The 14,424-nt window shown below is 56.4% G+C and overlaps 3 protein-coding genes across 3 annotated transcripts; all 3 read right to left on the reverse strand.

Moving 5' to 3' along the window:
- Positions 1-3,870: 3,870 nt before the first annotated feature.
- On the reverse strand, positions 3,871-5,257 carry S100A6 (S100 calcium binding protein A6). Its single transcript, XM_004588925.4, has 3 exons — positions 5,108-5,257; positions 4,442-4,598; positions 3,871-4,088 (listed from the first exon to the last, which is right to left on the reverse strand). Exons 2-3 carry the CDS (start codon positions 4,577-4,579, stop codon positions 3,954-3,956), a joined length of 273 nt encoding a protein of 90 aa, XP_004588982.1. The 5' UTR covers positions 4,580-4,598; positions 5,108-5,257; the 3' UTR covers positions 3,871-3,953.
- Positions 5,258-6,221: 964 nt separating this feature from the next.
- S100A5 (S100 calcium binding protein A5) lies at positions 6,222-9,335 on the reverse strand. Its single transcript, XM_004588926.2, has 3 exons — positions 9,121-9,335; positions 7,883-8,033; positions 6,222-6,437 (listed from the first exon to the last, which is right to left on the reverse strand). The coding sequence occupies exons 2-3, from the start codon at positions 8,018-8,020 to the stop codon at positions 6,294-6,296; spliced, it is 282 nt and encodes a 93-aa protein (XP_004588983.1). The 5' UTR covers positions 8,021-8,033; positions 9,121-9,335; the 3' UTR covers positions 6,222-6,293.
- Positions 9,336-10,861: 1,526 nt separating this feature from the next.
- Positions 10,862-13,507, reverse strand: LOC101518559 (protein S100-A4). Its single transcript, XM_004588928.3, has 3 exons — positions 13,365-13,507; positions 12,293-12,448; positions 10,862-11,070 (listed from the first exon to the last, which is right to left on the reverse strand). The coding sequence occupies exons 2-3, from the start codon at positions 12,431-12,433 to the stop codon at positions 10,906-10,908; spliced, it is 306 nt and encodes a 101-aa protein (XP_004588985.1). The 5' UTR covers positions 12,434-12,448; positions 13,365-13,507; the 3' UTR covers positions 10,862-10,905.
- Between the last annotated feature and the right edge of the window lie 917 nt (positions 13,508-14,424).

The raw sequence follows: 14,424 nt of genomic DNA on the forward strand, positions 1-14,424 counted from the left end.
GACAGAATAAGAAGCTCCTGGCTCCTAGCTTCAGATCAGCTCAGTTCAGCTCTATACATTGTGGCCATTTGGGGAGTGAACCAGCAGATGAAAGATCTCTCAATCTCTCTCTCCTCTGTAAATCTGCCTTTCAAATAAAAATAAATACATCTTTAAAAAATTAATTTCAAGTAGGGCCTGGTACAGTAGCCTAACAGCTAAAGTCCTTACTTTGCATGTACCAGTATCCCATGTAGGTGCCAGTTCATGTCCCAGCAGCTCCACTTCCCTTCCAGCTCCCTGATTGCGGCCTGGGAAAGCAGTCAAGAATGGTCCAGGGTCTTGAGACTTACCATTCTTTTCTTGGTTTGTGTGATGTTTGTATATTACTTAGGAAATATTTTTCTATCCTAACACAATATATGTTCCTATATTATCTTATTAGGATAAGAAAATATTTCCTAAGTAATATACAAACATCACACAAACCAAGAAAAGAATGGTAAGTTTAGTTATATTTAAGACCTTCTCAATTCCTAAAGGGAATAGGAAAGTGAGCCACAAACTAGGAAAGAGATTTGCAACACTTGGAAGGATGAGAGCAAGAATCTGAAATGGGAGCGTCACAGGAAGGGAGACAGATAGCCAACCAACATGCCAACATCCACATGGGATGCTGGCGCTGCAACCGGTGGCTTAACCCGCTGCGTTCCAAAGGCACCCCCCAGTAATGTTCATTTTTTAAAATGAGTGAGTTTTGTGTGTTTTTTTCATACATGAGGGGTCCTCAGAGAGTTCATGGAAATGTATATAATGAAAAACATTGCATCGATTTCATATCTTCTGCACCAAAGTTAACTTACCCTTCAACTTTCTCTACATGTTACTGACAGAGAAGGGTGACAAGTTCCTCCGTTTTTCATTAACTTTTCAAAGTAGTCTGGTATCTTAGAGGTAATCAATAAATTCCTGTACATTCACCGGTGCTGACGTGAGTCGCTGGTGTCACAAACAGCAGCTTGACTCACTGTGCCGCGAGCTCCTTAACTGACAAGCCCACTGGGTAAAGGCTGTGACTTCCCCATAACTTGGCTCTTTCGTTGGTTAGTAGTACATATTGCATATTACTCTAAACATGACAGGAGAAAATGGGTAAGATGTGTCTTTTTTAGGATTTGTTGGTTTGAAAGTCAGAGAGAGACAGAGATGATCCATTGTCTCAGTGGCCCCAGGACTGAGCCAAGTTGACGGCAGGAGTCAGGATTCTCTTCCTGGTCTTCTGCATGGCTGGCAGGGACCCAAGCACGTGGGCCATCTTTTGCTGCTTAGCAGGCACATTAACAGGAAACTGGATCGGAAGCCCTCACAGGATGCTGGTGTCACAGTGGCAGCTTCAGCTGCTATGCCACAATGCCCGCCCCAAGATGTGCCTTACAAAGATAAAATGTGAGGTCAACATTGTGGCACAGCAAGTAAAGCCACAGCTTGCACTGCTTGCATGTCATATCAGAGCTCTCAGACCACTGCTTTCTGGCCTTGTCACTCCATTCCTGGTTGAACTCCACACTATTGTGCCTGGAACAGCAGCAGAAAATGGTATTGAGTGCTCCAGGCCCCTGAGAGACACAGCTGGGGCACTAGGTTTCTCTCTCCCTCTCTCTGCCTTTCAAACATAATTTTTTAAATGAACAAAATAAAATGCAACACAGATGCAAATGGCTGCATTTTATTTCAGGTTTGCTTGGCAGAGAGCAGAACCACATCCTGTGACTCAGTCCTAAGCCCCTCTTCCCTGGGCCCGCCCTGGCTTGCAGAAACCGGCTGTGCTGCTGCCTGCTCAGCTTGGGGGACCCAAAGGTAGCTCGACTGCAGGATTCACGTGGCGCGGAGCCACTCCCGCTGTCCAGACTCCTGGGGGCTCCCGCTTGCTGAGAGACCACCTGCGAATCCCCCAGCTCTGTTCCAAGCCCAGACTGTGTGCTCAGAAGGTTCAATTCCGACGTGAAGCCCATGAGAGCAATAAAAACTGCCTACCAGTGGACAGGTACATGAGGCACTCCTAACCCCAGCCTTGGAGGCCACACCCTGCAGATTGTATCTTAAACGCTGCTCCTTTGCCCTCCCACAGCCTCCGACCCCCCCACACACACACACACATTTTTCGAGTATATCCCGATAGCAAATGATCCGCTATTTCTTTGGGTGGTGGTGGTGGTTTTATTCCTTGAATCCATGCTCCTGTTCCCCGTACTATTGCGCCGAGGAGGAAGCAAAGCCTGGTTCCCTCAACAGGTGCAACCTATACCTTCACTTTTCACAGAGGCCTTGGCCCAACCTCCTGAGAAATAATGAGGCTGTGGCCTCACCCTAGCAAGGGATCTCCGCCCACGGAAACTCCCCGAGCCTCTCTGACCTGGGCAAAGGTCTTCTTCCAGCCTATGAGGGTGGGTGGCTGGAGGGGCAGGGCTCAGAGTCTGTTTCGCCTTTTTGAACTTGCTCTTGACAAGTAAGTCTCAGATGAACTCAAGCTGTTTTCCTTTGGAAGTGCACTCCTGGGATCCCAAATATGTTCCTTACCCTGGCCACCTCTGGGCTCCCCGTCCTGTCTCTGCCGGGCCCCAGGCTGGAGCCCCAACCCGTCTCCGCGTCGGCGTCCAGCTCTCTGCCCGCGAGAGGGCGCTCGCTCCGCGCCCCAAACTTGGAGACGCTGGACAGGCCGAGCGAGCGGTGCAAACGGTACTTTTCCAGCGGGGACTGTGCGGAGCCATTGGCTGGGTCACGGCCATGCAGAGGCGGATGGGGTGGGGGTGTGGGGAGCTGGGCCCCCAGATCCACTTCCCGCTGCTCCCTGAGGCGCAAGGGAGGCGAGCAACGAGGGCGAGGCCCCGGAAGGTGTGGCTCCCCACTGTTTACCAGTTCCCCCACCCAGTGGGCAATGAAGACAACTTAATTCCACCAGGCTGGGCCCCAGGGACCGGAGAGGTGAGTCAGAGAGGAGGTAGCCCGTGGTGACCGTGTGTGCCCCTGCAGAGTCCGCCCCTCGTGCGAAGCGACCACCACGAGCCACTGCGCCCTGTCTCCCGGCGTCTGCTCGGGCGGGGCTGGAGGAGGAGCTTGGCTCCGAGAAGGAGCCGCTGGGTGATTCATTCAGTCGAAACCGCTGGGGACCGGCTAGGTCAATATTGACGAACAGCGTTGAAGCTGCATCTAGCCCTGCCCCGGGAGCCCCCTCCCAGCCCTATTTGGTTTTGTTTCTTTTTATTTGTGTGTGTGTGTGTTCTTTGCACCCAGCCCTATGTATGATTCAGGGTACTGCCAGCACCCCAGGGTGAAGGGAGGGAGGGAACCCCAACGAGGAGCACCACGCACAAAGAGAGCAGGGAGAGAGAGAGAGCGCGCGCGAGAGCGAGCGAGCGAGCAGGGAGGGACTGCTAAAACAACCCGAGCAGCCACAGTAACCCCAGTCATGCTTTTCTCCAGGCCAGGCTGAGACAATTAGATCTGCCCTCTCTGCCCTTCTAGCAGTGGAGACGCAACGGTCGGCCCTTCCCCCTCCCCACACCCGCAACACTTCCGCGAACCTTTTGGATTCTAACACCACCACCTAACACCCCCATAGCGACCCACCTCTCCAAGCCCACCACAGCCCAGGCCTGACTCCAAGCTCAACCTGCAGGAGACCAGTTGAGCCTTGCCTGACAGCAGCTTGGCCCTTAGACACCTTAGAGGAACAAGCCAGCAGCTCTGTGCCAGGACTGGGAGTCCCTGAGTCACTCTCAGAGGTTGACCGTCTGGTAGCCTGTACAGGTGGCACCAGGTCCAGGGGGAATCCAGAATCACCAGGAAGCCAGGACACAAGGGTAGACTGACCCACAAAACACAAGGGTAGACTGACCCACAAACAAAATATATATTTATGTTACAATGACTGAGACAGACTCCCCGGGTGTCTCCACCTTGCCCGGCCCCTGTCTTCAGCCCTTGAGGGCTTCATTGTAGATCATGGCCAGGGCCCCGAGGAAGGTGACATACTCCTGGAAGTTCACCTCCTGGTCCTTATTGCGATCCAGGTCATCCATGAGCTTGGCAATTTCAGCATCCTGCAGCTTCTGATGGTGGAAGAGGAAACGCCCCTGAGCAGCAGTGGGAGGGGGAGACCGTCCTGGCTCTCCCTTTCGCAGGCAGTCCTCTCTCCGAGGGCTCCAGGCTCACTTGCCACCAGGAAACCACAGCCACCTTACTGCCTAGCTCTAGTTCTTCACTCAGGGAAGTAAATGTCAGGCTGAGAGTGTCCCCCGCATCACCTCCTCCCAGAGCTGGGGGACTGGGCCCAAGGCTCACTGGGGCATGTGGACCAGGGCCCCAGGATGCGGCTGCCCGGGAGTCGGGTGCACCTGCCACAGCTTCCCCTAACCCTGGTTCTGGGGTTGTGGGTGGGCGGGGCAGGGGAGCAGCTACTCACAGAGCCAATGGTGAGCTCCTTCTGGATCAGCTCCTTCAGTTCCTTCTTGCTCAGGGTATGCTTGTCACCCTCCTTGCCGGAGTACTTGTGGAAGATGCCAATCAACAGGCCAATAGCTTGGTCCAGGGGGCATGCCATGGTTACAGTTGAGCTGGGGCTGGCGGCAGAGGGGAGCTAGTCAACACGGAGCTCACCTCACTGCCTGCCGGGACACCTAGCCTTGGCACATCGGGTGGCATCCGGGGAGGGGAATGGGGACAGGACCAGGATCAGGGAGCAGATATCCAAGGGGTGGGGGAAGTGTTAGGGAACAGAGTTTCTAACTATCCCCTCCGGAGCTTTCATGGAAGGCCATGGCATGCAGCTTCGCAGGGACCCAGGGCGGTTGCACACACAGCCTCTGGCACAGACTGGCTGGGGCACACACTGCGTTAGGGACACGCCCGAGACACACCCTCCCGCACCCCGAGAGGGAGCCGGCTGCGGAGGGCCACCCCAAAGGATGCCTTAGCCCGGGGCCTGCCTGGCGCGGTCCTGCAGCTCCAGCCCGGGGAGCCCCAGAGCAGATGCAAACGTGCAGAGCCCGTGGCCGCCCGGCAGTCCGGAGCCCGCAGCGTCAGCAGCCCAGGAAGAACCCAGAACCGCCCAGGGCAGGGAAGAACTCACGGTAGCGAAAGGCAGAGCAGCGCAGAGGGAACGCTCCGGACATGGGCTGGGCCGCAGTCCTACCGACCTTATAGCGGCCGGCGCCGGGGAGGCCGGCGGGGCGGACCCACCCCACGGCCCTCGTCCCGCCCCGAGCCGCACCCTGCGCCCGGACTTACACAACCCACTCCCGCCGGCCCCCCACGCCCCCCCGCCTCCGGTCCGGATTGGGAGCAGGACACTCGGGGAAGTGTGGTGGGCTTAGGAGGACCCCATAAGCGGTGATGTTTCCCTAACTGATCTAGCCCGGTTTGTTTTTTGGGACGCGTGACACGGTGTAGGGAAAAGAAGGGAAAGGGAGGGGAGGGGAGCTCCCCCCAACTCCTGCTTCTTCCTCTCCCTCCTTAGCACCAGAGCATGGAAACCCCCCGCAGGGTCTCTGTTGTGAGGATAGTGCGGGGAGAGCGAGTCCCGGGGTGCTAGAGCCGGTAAGGTGTGTGCAGGGCGGGTGGTCTGCAGGTGTTTGGTTTAAAACCGTGCTCTCCCGCCTCCCCCGCATGCCGGGAGTCACCCTCCGAGCCTCTGCCAGTTACTGTGCCCACACACCAGGGCCAAGCCCAGGAAACATAATTAGCTATTCTCACTTGAGTGGAAAGTTTCCAGATTGCCTCCAGAGAAAAGATTTGGATAGGGAGGAGGGTAGACTGATTGTTGGCGTTGGGAGGAGGGAGGATTGTTGAGAGGAGTGAAGGGCAGGGCAGGGCTGGGCGGGAGGCCAGGTTGTCCACCCCCCACAACCCTCACCCCAGGAGCCCATCGCTGCTCCCAGAGCCGCGCCCACTCACCCTGCACCCTCACTCTCACTGCACTTCCTCTTAGCTTTCTCTCTGCATCTCCTTAGCTTTCCCTGAATCTCCCCAGTGTTATGGGAGGTGTGCAAACTCAAGGCTGCAGCAGGGACCTGGGGGCAGTCGGCAGTAACCTCCAGCACCTCCCCCCTGAAAGTGGAAGTGGAGTGAGAGCCCAGGAGCCTCCCACCTGCAGCTGTCCCAGCTACCAAGGCAGAAAAGACACCCTCAAACCCCACACACCCCCAGGGGAAGAAATCTTTATTGCTGGAAGGAGGGTGGGAGAAACAGGAGGGTCAGGGGCCAAAGAAGATCTGGGAGAAGGGCTGCCAAAGTCGGGGCAAGGTTTGGCAGGATGGTCATTTGTTATCCTCCAGGAAGAAATCGTTGTAGGCCATGCACAGGGTGGTCAGGAACACCGAGTACTCCTTGAAGTCAATCTCCTGGTCGCTATTTTTGTCTAAGCTCTTCATCAGCCGATCAATGCTGCTCTCCTTCATCTTCTGTGAGGGCCACAGGTGCAGAAGCAGCTCAGCAACAGCTGCAGGCCCTGCCCACCACGGCCTGTGCCTCCATTGCTCCGCACCTGCCAGGGGGCTGCCCAGCTGGGAATGCCTGAAGTCCCCGGATGTACCCCAGCCCGCACCAAGCAGAGCCTGGCAACAGCAAGTGACACAAGCAAAGGAACCTGGCCTTCATTTCCCCCCCCCCACACACACACACACACCTCCCCCCATCCTGAGACATAATCAGCTCAGCCCAGATGGCTTAGGATGCAGGTATTTGGTTAACTTCCAGTTAGACACCACATCCCCTATCACCACGTGTCAGGGTAGAAGTCCCAATTCTGCTCCTGATTCCAGATTCCTGCTCATGCAGGCCCCCTCCGTCAGTACATAGTGCCTTAAGTAACTAGGATCCCTGTCACCCATGAGGGAGATCCGGATTGAGTTTGCAGCTGCAGTTGGGCATCTGGGCAATTAACCAGAGGATGGGAGCTCTTAGTGCCTCTCCACCTCCTCCACTATGGAACACAAAAAGAGTCGTGATGCTTTGGGGATACGGCTGCAGCAAGCTTCATCTACAGCCTGCAGGTCTTTGTAGGGGATGGATGCTGGGACTCACAGACACGGCAATTGCCTCTCTATGACATAACCCTGGTCCCCAGGCACAGCTCCAGTTCTAGCCAGGCCTTCCCTTGGGCCTCTGGCCTGGTATAATTAACTCCTGCTGGACCCACAGCCCCTCCCTCTGCCCTCATTAACTCCAGGATGTGGATGCCAACAGGAAGGGCAGAGAGCAGACCTAGGGACACCTTCACCTGCCTCATCCTCTGCCTTGGGCAGCCTGACCAGGTTCAGGATGAAGGCAAGGGCCAAATATTCAAGGACATAATGTGGGTGAGACACAGACCTGGTGTCCAGTTTAACCTCTCTCCAGCCGGAAGTGCCTGGACAAGTTTCACTCACTTTCGTTGCCTGTGGAATTAATACACTGCCTGCTTCACAGGCCACCTCCTCTGTCACTCCCTCTCACCATCTCCACCTGTCATTTCTCCCCCTTCCTGCCCATGTTTACGAGTCAATCTTGAAGTTCATGTGTCAACACAGCCTGAGAGCCCTGGCTATGTTGGCACAGGGAGGAGAACCTGATGTGGTCCCCCAGTGCCTTGAGATGTACACAGCAGGGCCCTGGATCCCCTGGTTTCCCCCCGCCCCTGAGACCCATAGCACAGCCTCTACTACCCCCGCGAGAGACCATCCCCACCATCAAAGGCTCAAACCCTCACACAGGCTCAAGCCCACCTCCACATTCAGCCCTCTTCCTTCACAGCAAGACCTTGACCTACCCCCCAGAGCAGGGTCCAGATCTCTCTTAGCCAAAGATATCCTGGTTCAGTCACACAACCTGAGGGCACCAGGGTGGCAGTGAGGGAACCTTCTCTTACCTCCCCGAGATGCAGTTCCTCATTGATCAGCTCCTTCAGTTCCTTCCTACTCAGGGTCAGCTTGCTGCCCTCTCTCCCCGAGTATTTGTGGAATGTGGTGACCATGGTGGTCAGGGCCTTCTCTAGAGGGGTCTCCATCACGTGTTCAGCGCTGCAGCAGGGATTGGGGAGTGCCATGTTCCTCAGGGGGCCAGAGCTCCCTGATGCCCCTTAACCCGCCCTCCACCCGCAAGGCCCTTCGCTCAAACACTTAAGAGCTAGAGCTCGTAATGAAACCAGAATCCTCCAACCAGGGGACCCATGACAGTGCTCTGAGCCAACCAGTTCCCCTGGGATGTGGCTGCTTAGGAGATGTCAAAAGGAGGGACCCAGGAGGACAGGATGCTACCACTACACCTACGAACTGGCAGCAGGAGGTGAACATTGTCCCTCCAGTGTGGACGCTGGGTCACCAGCAGTAGCTCCCACCTTGGTCATTCTCCTTTGCCCAGGTGCCTGAATCATCTGAGTTGGAGAATCCAATTATAAAGGTGGAGGTGGGCAGGACAAGGACAGAGGGTTCAGAGCTGGAGAAGGCTGCGATTGGAGCAGGGGGACAAGATTCCAACAGGAAGCAGGAGGGAAATGATTGGATTTGCCTGGCTGCTGCACAGTCTCCATCCCAGGGCTGGCCAGGACCCGGCAGCCCAAGGGCATCCCCAAGATGGCTCTGAGATGTGCATCCAGAGCTCAGGTGTGCATGGCAACCTCAGTTCCGTCAGCAGAGCCGCCTCCACCAAGGGCAGAGGGAGGAAGCTGGAGCTCTCCACCACTCCGGCTTGAAAACCACTTCCCCCAGGGAGGAAGAAGGGCACACCCAGACTTGAGTCACAGATGAGTCCCGTGGTGAGTGCTTAGCCTGAAGGAAGACTCTCATCTCCAGCCCCAAACCCTGCTCCTGCTATTGCTGAACTGTGTGTGCATTGTTCATCTCCCACCAACCAGAAAGGTCAGCTTCTCACACCTCAAGAAGACCCAGCCAAGGCCACCATGGCAGCCCAGGGCCTTGAGATGCCTGCAAAAGACCATGGCTGGGTCTCACCACTCCTCCCCTTTGCAGGAGGTTCTGGCATGTGCCCTGCCTGCGCAGAGCACCCTATACCAGACTTTCCTTGCAGAAGATACCATGGTTTGTCACCCCAATCTTCCTGGCTCCTCACCAGAAACCAGAAACAGGCAGGGATTCCAAAAAGACTTACCAAGGACAGCGCCAGCCCAGAGACTCCTGGCAGCACACACAGCCTCCCAGCCCCTGCTCACACCTTTATTACTGACTCCCAGGCCCCAGGAGCCCTGGGGGTGGGAGGAAAGGGGACCAGTGAAGACCTGTCAGGGACACCAGGAGACCAGGTCAGAATCTCCAGGGGAGGGTGTGGAGAGAAGCCTCTCTGCCAGTTTCCCTTCCTTGTTTACAAAATGTCCTAGAAACTTAAGGTTTGCTGCTCAGAATTCAAATTGGCAACCTGATTGAACCCCAGAAAGCTTAGGTCCCTATACAGGGTGTGCCCCATGTCCCCTGCCATTCTCCACATGGTGATTTTCTCATCTGCCAAGGGCATGGTCAGGGTCATCCATCAGCCAGTGTGGGAAGGGTGTACAAAACTTCACATGAGTGATTTTCCGTCAACCTCACCAATTGTGTGCAAAAGAATTGTTGGAGTTTGGACAGCAAGGAACTAGCTGAGGAGACAAGGTGACATGGTGAGGGCAAGAACCTGAGATGGGGATGGAACTGGGGTTTGGGTTCAGGATGCAGTCATGGGTGGTGTCGGCGGCTGGCATCCTCCAGGGACGCTCCAGTGTTGCCCAGTGCAAGGATGAGAGCAGACAGAGTCAGAGCAGGACTGCGACCCTGGGGTCTACTGCTGTCCGCCTATACCCCACCCCCAGCTGACAGAGGCCGGTTGCTAGGCAGCAGGAGTTTCTTTCCAAAGACAGAGCAGCCCAGGAGGCCCCAGGGAGGACAGTGTCTGCTGGGAGTAGAGGGGAGAACACAAACTTCCTTCTGGACCAACATCCTACCCAAGTCTCTGGGGTCCGACTCGGGGAATAGCTGAGTCACCACCTCCTCCCCTGAGAGTTGAGGGGAAAAGCCTGGTGTGATGAGAGCCCAGGGGGACCCAACGCTCCAAGCCCCATGCAGCGTCCAGGCAGAGCCTGAGTCTCACCTCAGCACCTGCGGGCACCACCAGCATCCCGCCTTCCCCAAGCATGGCGCCTCCTGGGCTTCAGCCTTTCTCCCAACTTTCTCCCTCTTTCCTTCTAAGGTCTCTTCCTTCTCTGCCTGTGAGCAGAGACCATAGGTTCAAAAGCCACCTGCTATCCTTCCATGCTGCCCTTCCTGACTCATCTGCTCCTGTGGTGTCAAGGGGAGGCAGGGCAGGCCTAGACCCCCCAGTGTCAGAACTGAACGCCAGCCCCCTGCACCCTGCACTCTGGCCTGGATGCTCCCTCCAACCTCATGACTCAGCCCTGTTCTCATCCCACCAGACCCCTTCCAGGAGCAACTGTGACCTTCCCATTGTCCCAGCCCCAGTTCAAGTGCCTGCCAGTGGCCAGATTGGGAGGAGCTAGGAAGAGTGACTGGGCTGATTCAGAGTCACAGCCAGGGCCTTCCACGTCTCTGGTGGTCCCTTTCCCTGTCTGGGCCCCTCCCTAGTCCACTGTGTCACACGCATGCCTGCACACACGCATGCCTGTACACACATGCTTAGTCACCCCTCATCCCTCCCAGCCTGCACTCCTGGACCACCCACAAGCCTGCAGCTCGAGGCCGAGCACCCACAGCCCAACCCCCTACACACACCCATCCCTCAGCCCCCAACCCACAGCCCCAGAATCACTCAGACCATGAGCCTTGTAGGAGCTAAGACTCTTTATTAAGCTTGCTTAGCATGGTACACATGTCTAAAGGGGGCCACAACTGGGAAGAATAATCACCACCACCCGTCACGGGCAAGCCCCCAGCGGCATCCGAGGAGCCTTCACTTCTTCCGGGGCTGCTTATCCGGGAACCCTTCAAAGAACTCATTGCACATCATGGCGATGCAGGACAGGAAGACGCAGTACTCCTGGAAGTCCACCTCGTTGTCCTTGTTGCTGTCCAAGTTGTTCATCAGCTTCTCAAAGGCAGCTTCATCTCTTCTTTTCTGGAGGTAGAAAGCAGAAGCCGTGGGGGTAAAGCTAAGGCTAGACCATGTTGGCACTTGCAGCTTTGGTGTGTGGGAGGCCCAGCTTCAGGCTGCAACCCTCAGGACCACACTGGGACTGAGGCTACTCCTGGAGTGAGGAGGTCTGAGGGTCTAGTGCAGGTGAATAATGAAGTGACTGCACAACTTCCCTTGAGGTTGTCCTCATGAGCCAATGAGGTAATCATCCTGAACGCGTATACGAGGGTACTGCAAAGGGTTTGTAGAGATAGAACTATTTTTAAAGGTTCATTTGTTCATTTGGAAGGCAGAGTTACAGAGGGAAACAGAGATAGAGAGATCTTCCATCTGCCTGGTCACTCCCCAAATGCCAGGGCTGGGCCAGGTTGAAGCCAGGAAGCTGCGCTCTACCTGGGTCTGCCACACGAGTGACAGGGGCCCAAGTCTCTGGGCCATCTTTCTTGGCACTGGAGACTGGAAGCAGAGCACCAAGGACTTGACCCAGTGCCCACATGGGGTGCTGGTGTCGTAGGTGACGGCTTAACCTGAGGGGCCCAGAAAGGGGATTTTAAAATAAGCTTATTTTAAGGCAAAAATGCTTGAAATCCATGCTTATCCAAACTCTCCAAAGCGTTCATAGAAAATGAGTATGATCTTCAAAACTATGGACTTGCAAATTTTGCACCAAAATAAACCTGCTTTTTCATTCTACTTTCCATGTCCTTTTTGCAGCATGCTTGGGTAAACTGTGAGATGTTTGGTAAGATGTTGGTAAGATGTTGTTGGGTGGGAAACGCCTGTAGGTGTGTGCGTCTCCACACCTGTGTCTTCTCATCCGTGAGCCGAAACAGAAACTCGGGCACTTGCCCACTGAGGTGGAGAATGGGCAGAGTGGGCAGTCCTGACCCAGACCACACTGTTGCACACAGACCACTTTCCAAGTGTTATTGCTCCTTCCCTTAAGACCCTAGCAGCACATTTGGCTTCAAACCTCCCTGTTCTGGCTCAGCCTTCTTTTTACTGGGGGCCTGGAAGTGAGGGGTGGACATCCCCCCAACATTTCGCCCCGCCCCAGGCAAGTGGAGTAGGCTCTCTGTTCCCCCAACTTCCTCACCCAGAGAGAAGCACCAAACTTAGTCAATATCCCCACGAAAGGCCCTGAGCCTCTCAGAGCCTGCACCCCACTTTGGGGAGTGTGTGCTCCCTGGCGGGACCCACTCACCCCCAAGAAGCTGGGCAGTTCACGGGTCAGCAGCTCCTTCAGCTCCGCCTTGTTGAGCTTGAACTTGTCTCCCTCTTTCCCCGAGTACTTGTGGAAGGTGGACACCATCACATCCAGGGCATTCTCCAGGGGGCACGCCATGGCAGCTGTCAGGATCTGGGGGCAGGAGGCACAGGGGCATCCTTAGCCTCCCCACTTCCTAGCCACAGGGGTGCAGAATGCCCCCATTGCACTGCCATCTCTCAAGGGGCCCTTGGGCAATCAACTGCAATCCCTCCGGGAGGCACCCAGAGAGGTGGGCACAGCAACGAGCAGGAAGGGGGTACATGGTGGTAGACACATGCTGGGGAATGTGGACTTTTGCGGGGCTCGGACTGGATCTGGGGATCCAGACAGCAAGTTCCAGCCCCCTGCTGCATGCCTGGCCCTCCCCTCCTCCATCCACTCTATCCTGCCATCCCTTCTACCCCCACAACACAGCCACAAAGGCTGCCCCAGCCCATTCTGCTGCCTCCCAGCACTGGGTGTGGGCAGCTGGAGGCCTGCCCAGGGGCCTGTAGCGGAAAAAACCAGCTGCTTAGCACCAAGCCCATTGTTGGGAGGGGCCAGCGAGGTAGCCAAGGCAGGGGCGCCCAGGGCAGATGCCAGGCCAAGCTCTCCCAGCCTGAGCGGCTGTGTGCTGAGTGGAGGCTCACGGGGCAGAAGCAGACAAAAGCGCTCAGTTGCCTTTTTCCTTCATTTTCTGCACCTGAACATGCACACAGTGCCTTGGGCAGCACAGAAAACACAAGCCAGGGTGCACATCCACATCGCACACTCACACACACACACACACACACACATAGACACACACACAATGTGCCACTCCACACACAAGCCTGGTTTCTCAGACAGGCTCCCCCTGTTGCACGCTTTCCTGCTTCCTTCTCTTTCCCACACACGTGTGGGCACACATGTCCCACCCCAGGGCCTGCACATCTGGATCCATTCAGCACAGCTGGCCCCTTCTTCCACCCAGCTTCAGCCTGGGACACCCCTTGCGTGCCAGTCAGGCCCACACACCACAACTCACCAGGCCGAGAGAGGAAGTGCTGAGGAGAGAGGAAGAGTGGGGAGAGCCCAGCGGTCTGACTATTTATACCCCGGGCAGGCCCTGCCCATGGCAAGGGGATGGGGGGCGGACGCTGCCCTCCTGCTGTGTGCTGGTGTGGTGTGCATGCGCATCTTCTCCACTGCCCCAGCTGGGGAACAAGGCTTCCTGACCTAGCCAGGCATCTGTGGGCAGTGGGTGTGTCCCAGTGGGTGCTGGGGGTCCGATGGAGTTGGCACACTCCCAGGGGGAATGTTATGGAGACCAGGGGGAAGGGAGCAGTCAGTGCTTGAGGCTGGGGGGAAGGTGGAGGAGTCCCACTTGCCATCACAGAGGGAGAAGCAGAGGTGCTTGGTGGCAGGTGGGAGAAGGCTCAGGTGTGTAGGAGAAACATTCATGGGTTGGACAGGATGATGGAGTGGGGTGGGAGTGAGGCGTGGGGCTTGTGATGGCATCAGGAAAGGGCGTTGGGTGCAGAGGTAGAAGTGAAATGAGAGAAAATGGGGAGTGGGGGGATACTGCATTAGGATGGGGCAGCATGGAGCCTGAGGACTGAGTGAGGGGCAGCACGGGGGCTCAAGGCCCTTGGGGGCGGTCTCAGTACAGGGTCCCCTCCTCAACTGGGATTAAACACCTCAGACACCCTAATCTTATTAGTGCTGCTCTCTGGACTCCCACAGCCCCAGGCAGGGAACAAATGCTCCACCCCACCCTCCTCCTCCTCCTCCTCCCCCCCACTCCTCCTCCCCCTCCTCCTCCTCGGAGCATCCGGTCACAGTCACGAGGTCCAGGATCCAGTCTCCTGGCCCCTGGGCCCTCAGGCTGCCCTCCTGCCCTGCTTGATGGCCAGGGGATTGGGGAGAGGGGGACTTCTTGCTCCAAGAACCAAGAGGTGATGGAGCAACAGGAGCCTGTGCTGGTTGCAGCCATTGTATCTCTGCAGGCTCTGAAGCCACTCCCCTCCATGGCCAGCAGAGCTATGGCTCCTTCAGCACTGTCTCCCCACCCCTTCTCCAGTGGACAAGGCCAGAGGGGAGCACAA

Source organism: Ochotona princeps, chromosome 2, assembly GCF_030435755.1.
Source record: "Ochotona princeps isolate mOchPri1 chromosome 2, mOchPri1.hap1, whole genome shotgun sequence".
Classification (NCBI taxonomy): domain Eukaryota; kingdom Metazoa; phylum Chordata; class Mammalia; order Lagomorpha; family Ochotonidae; genus Ochotona; species Ochotona princeps.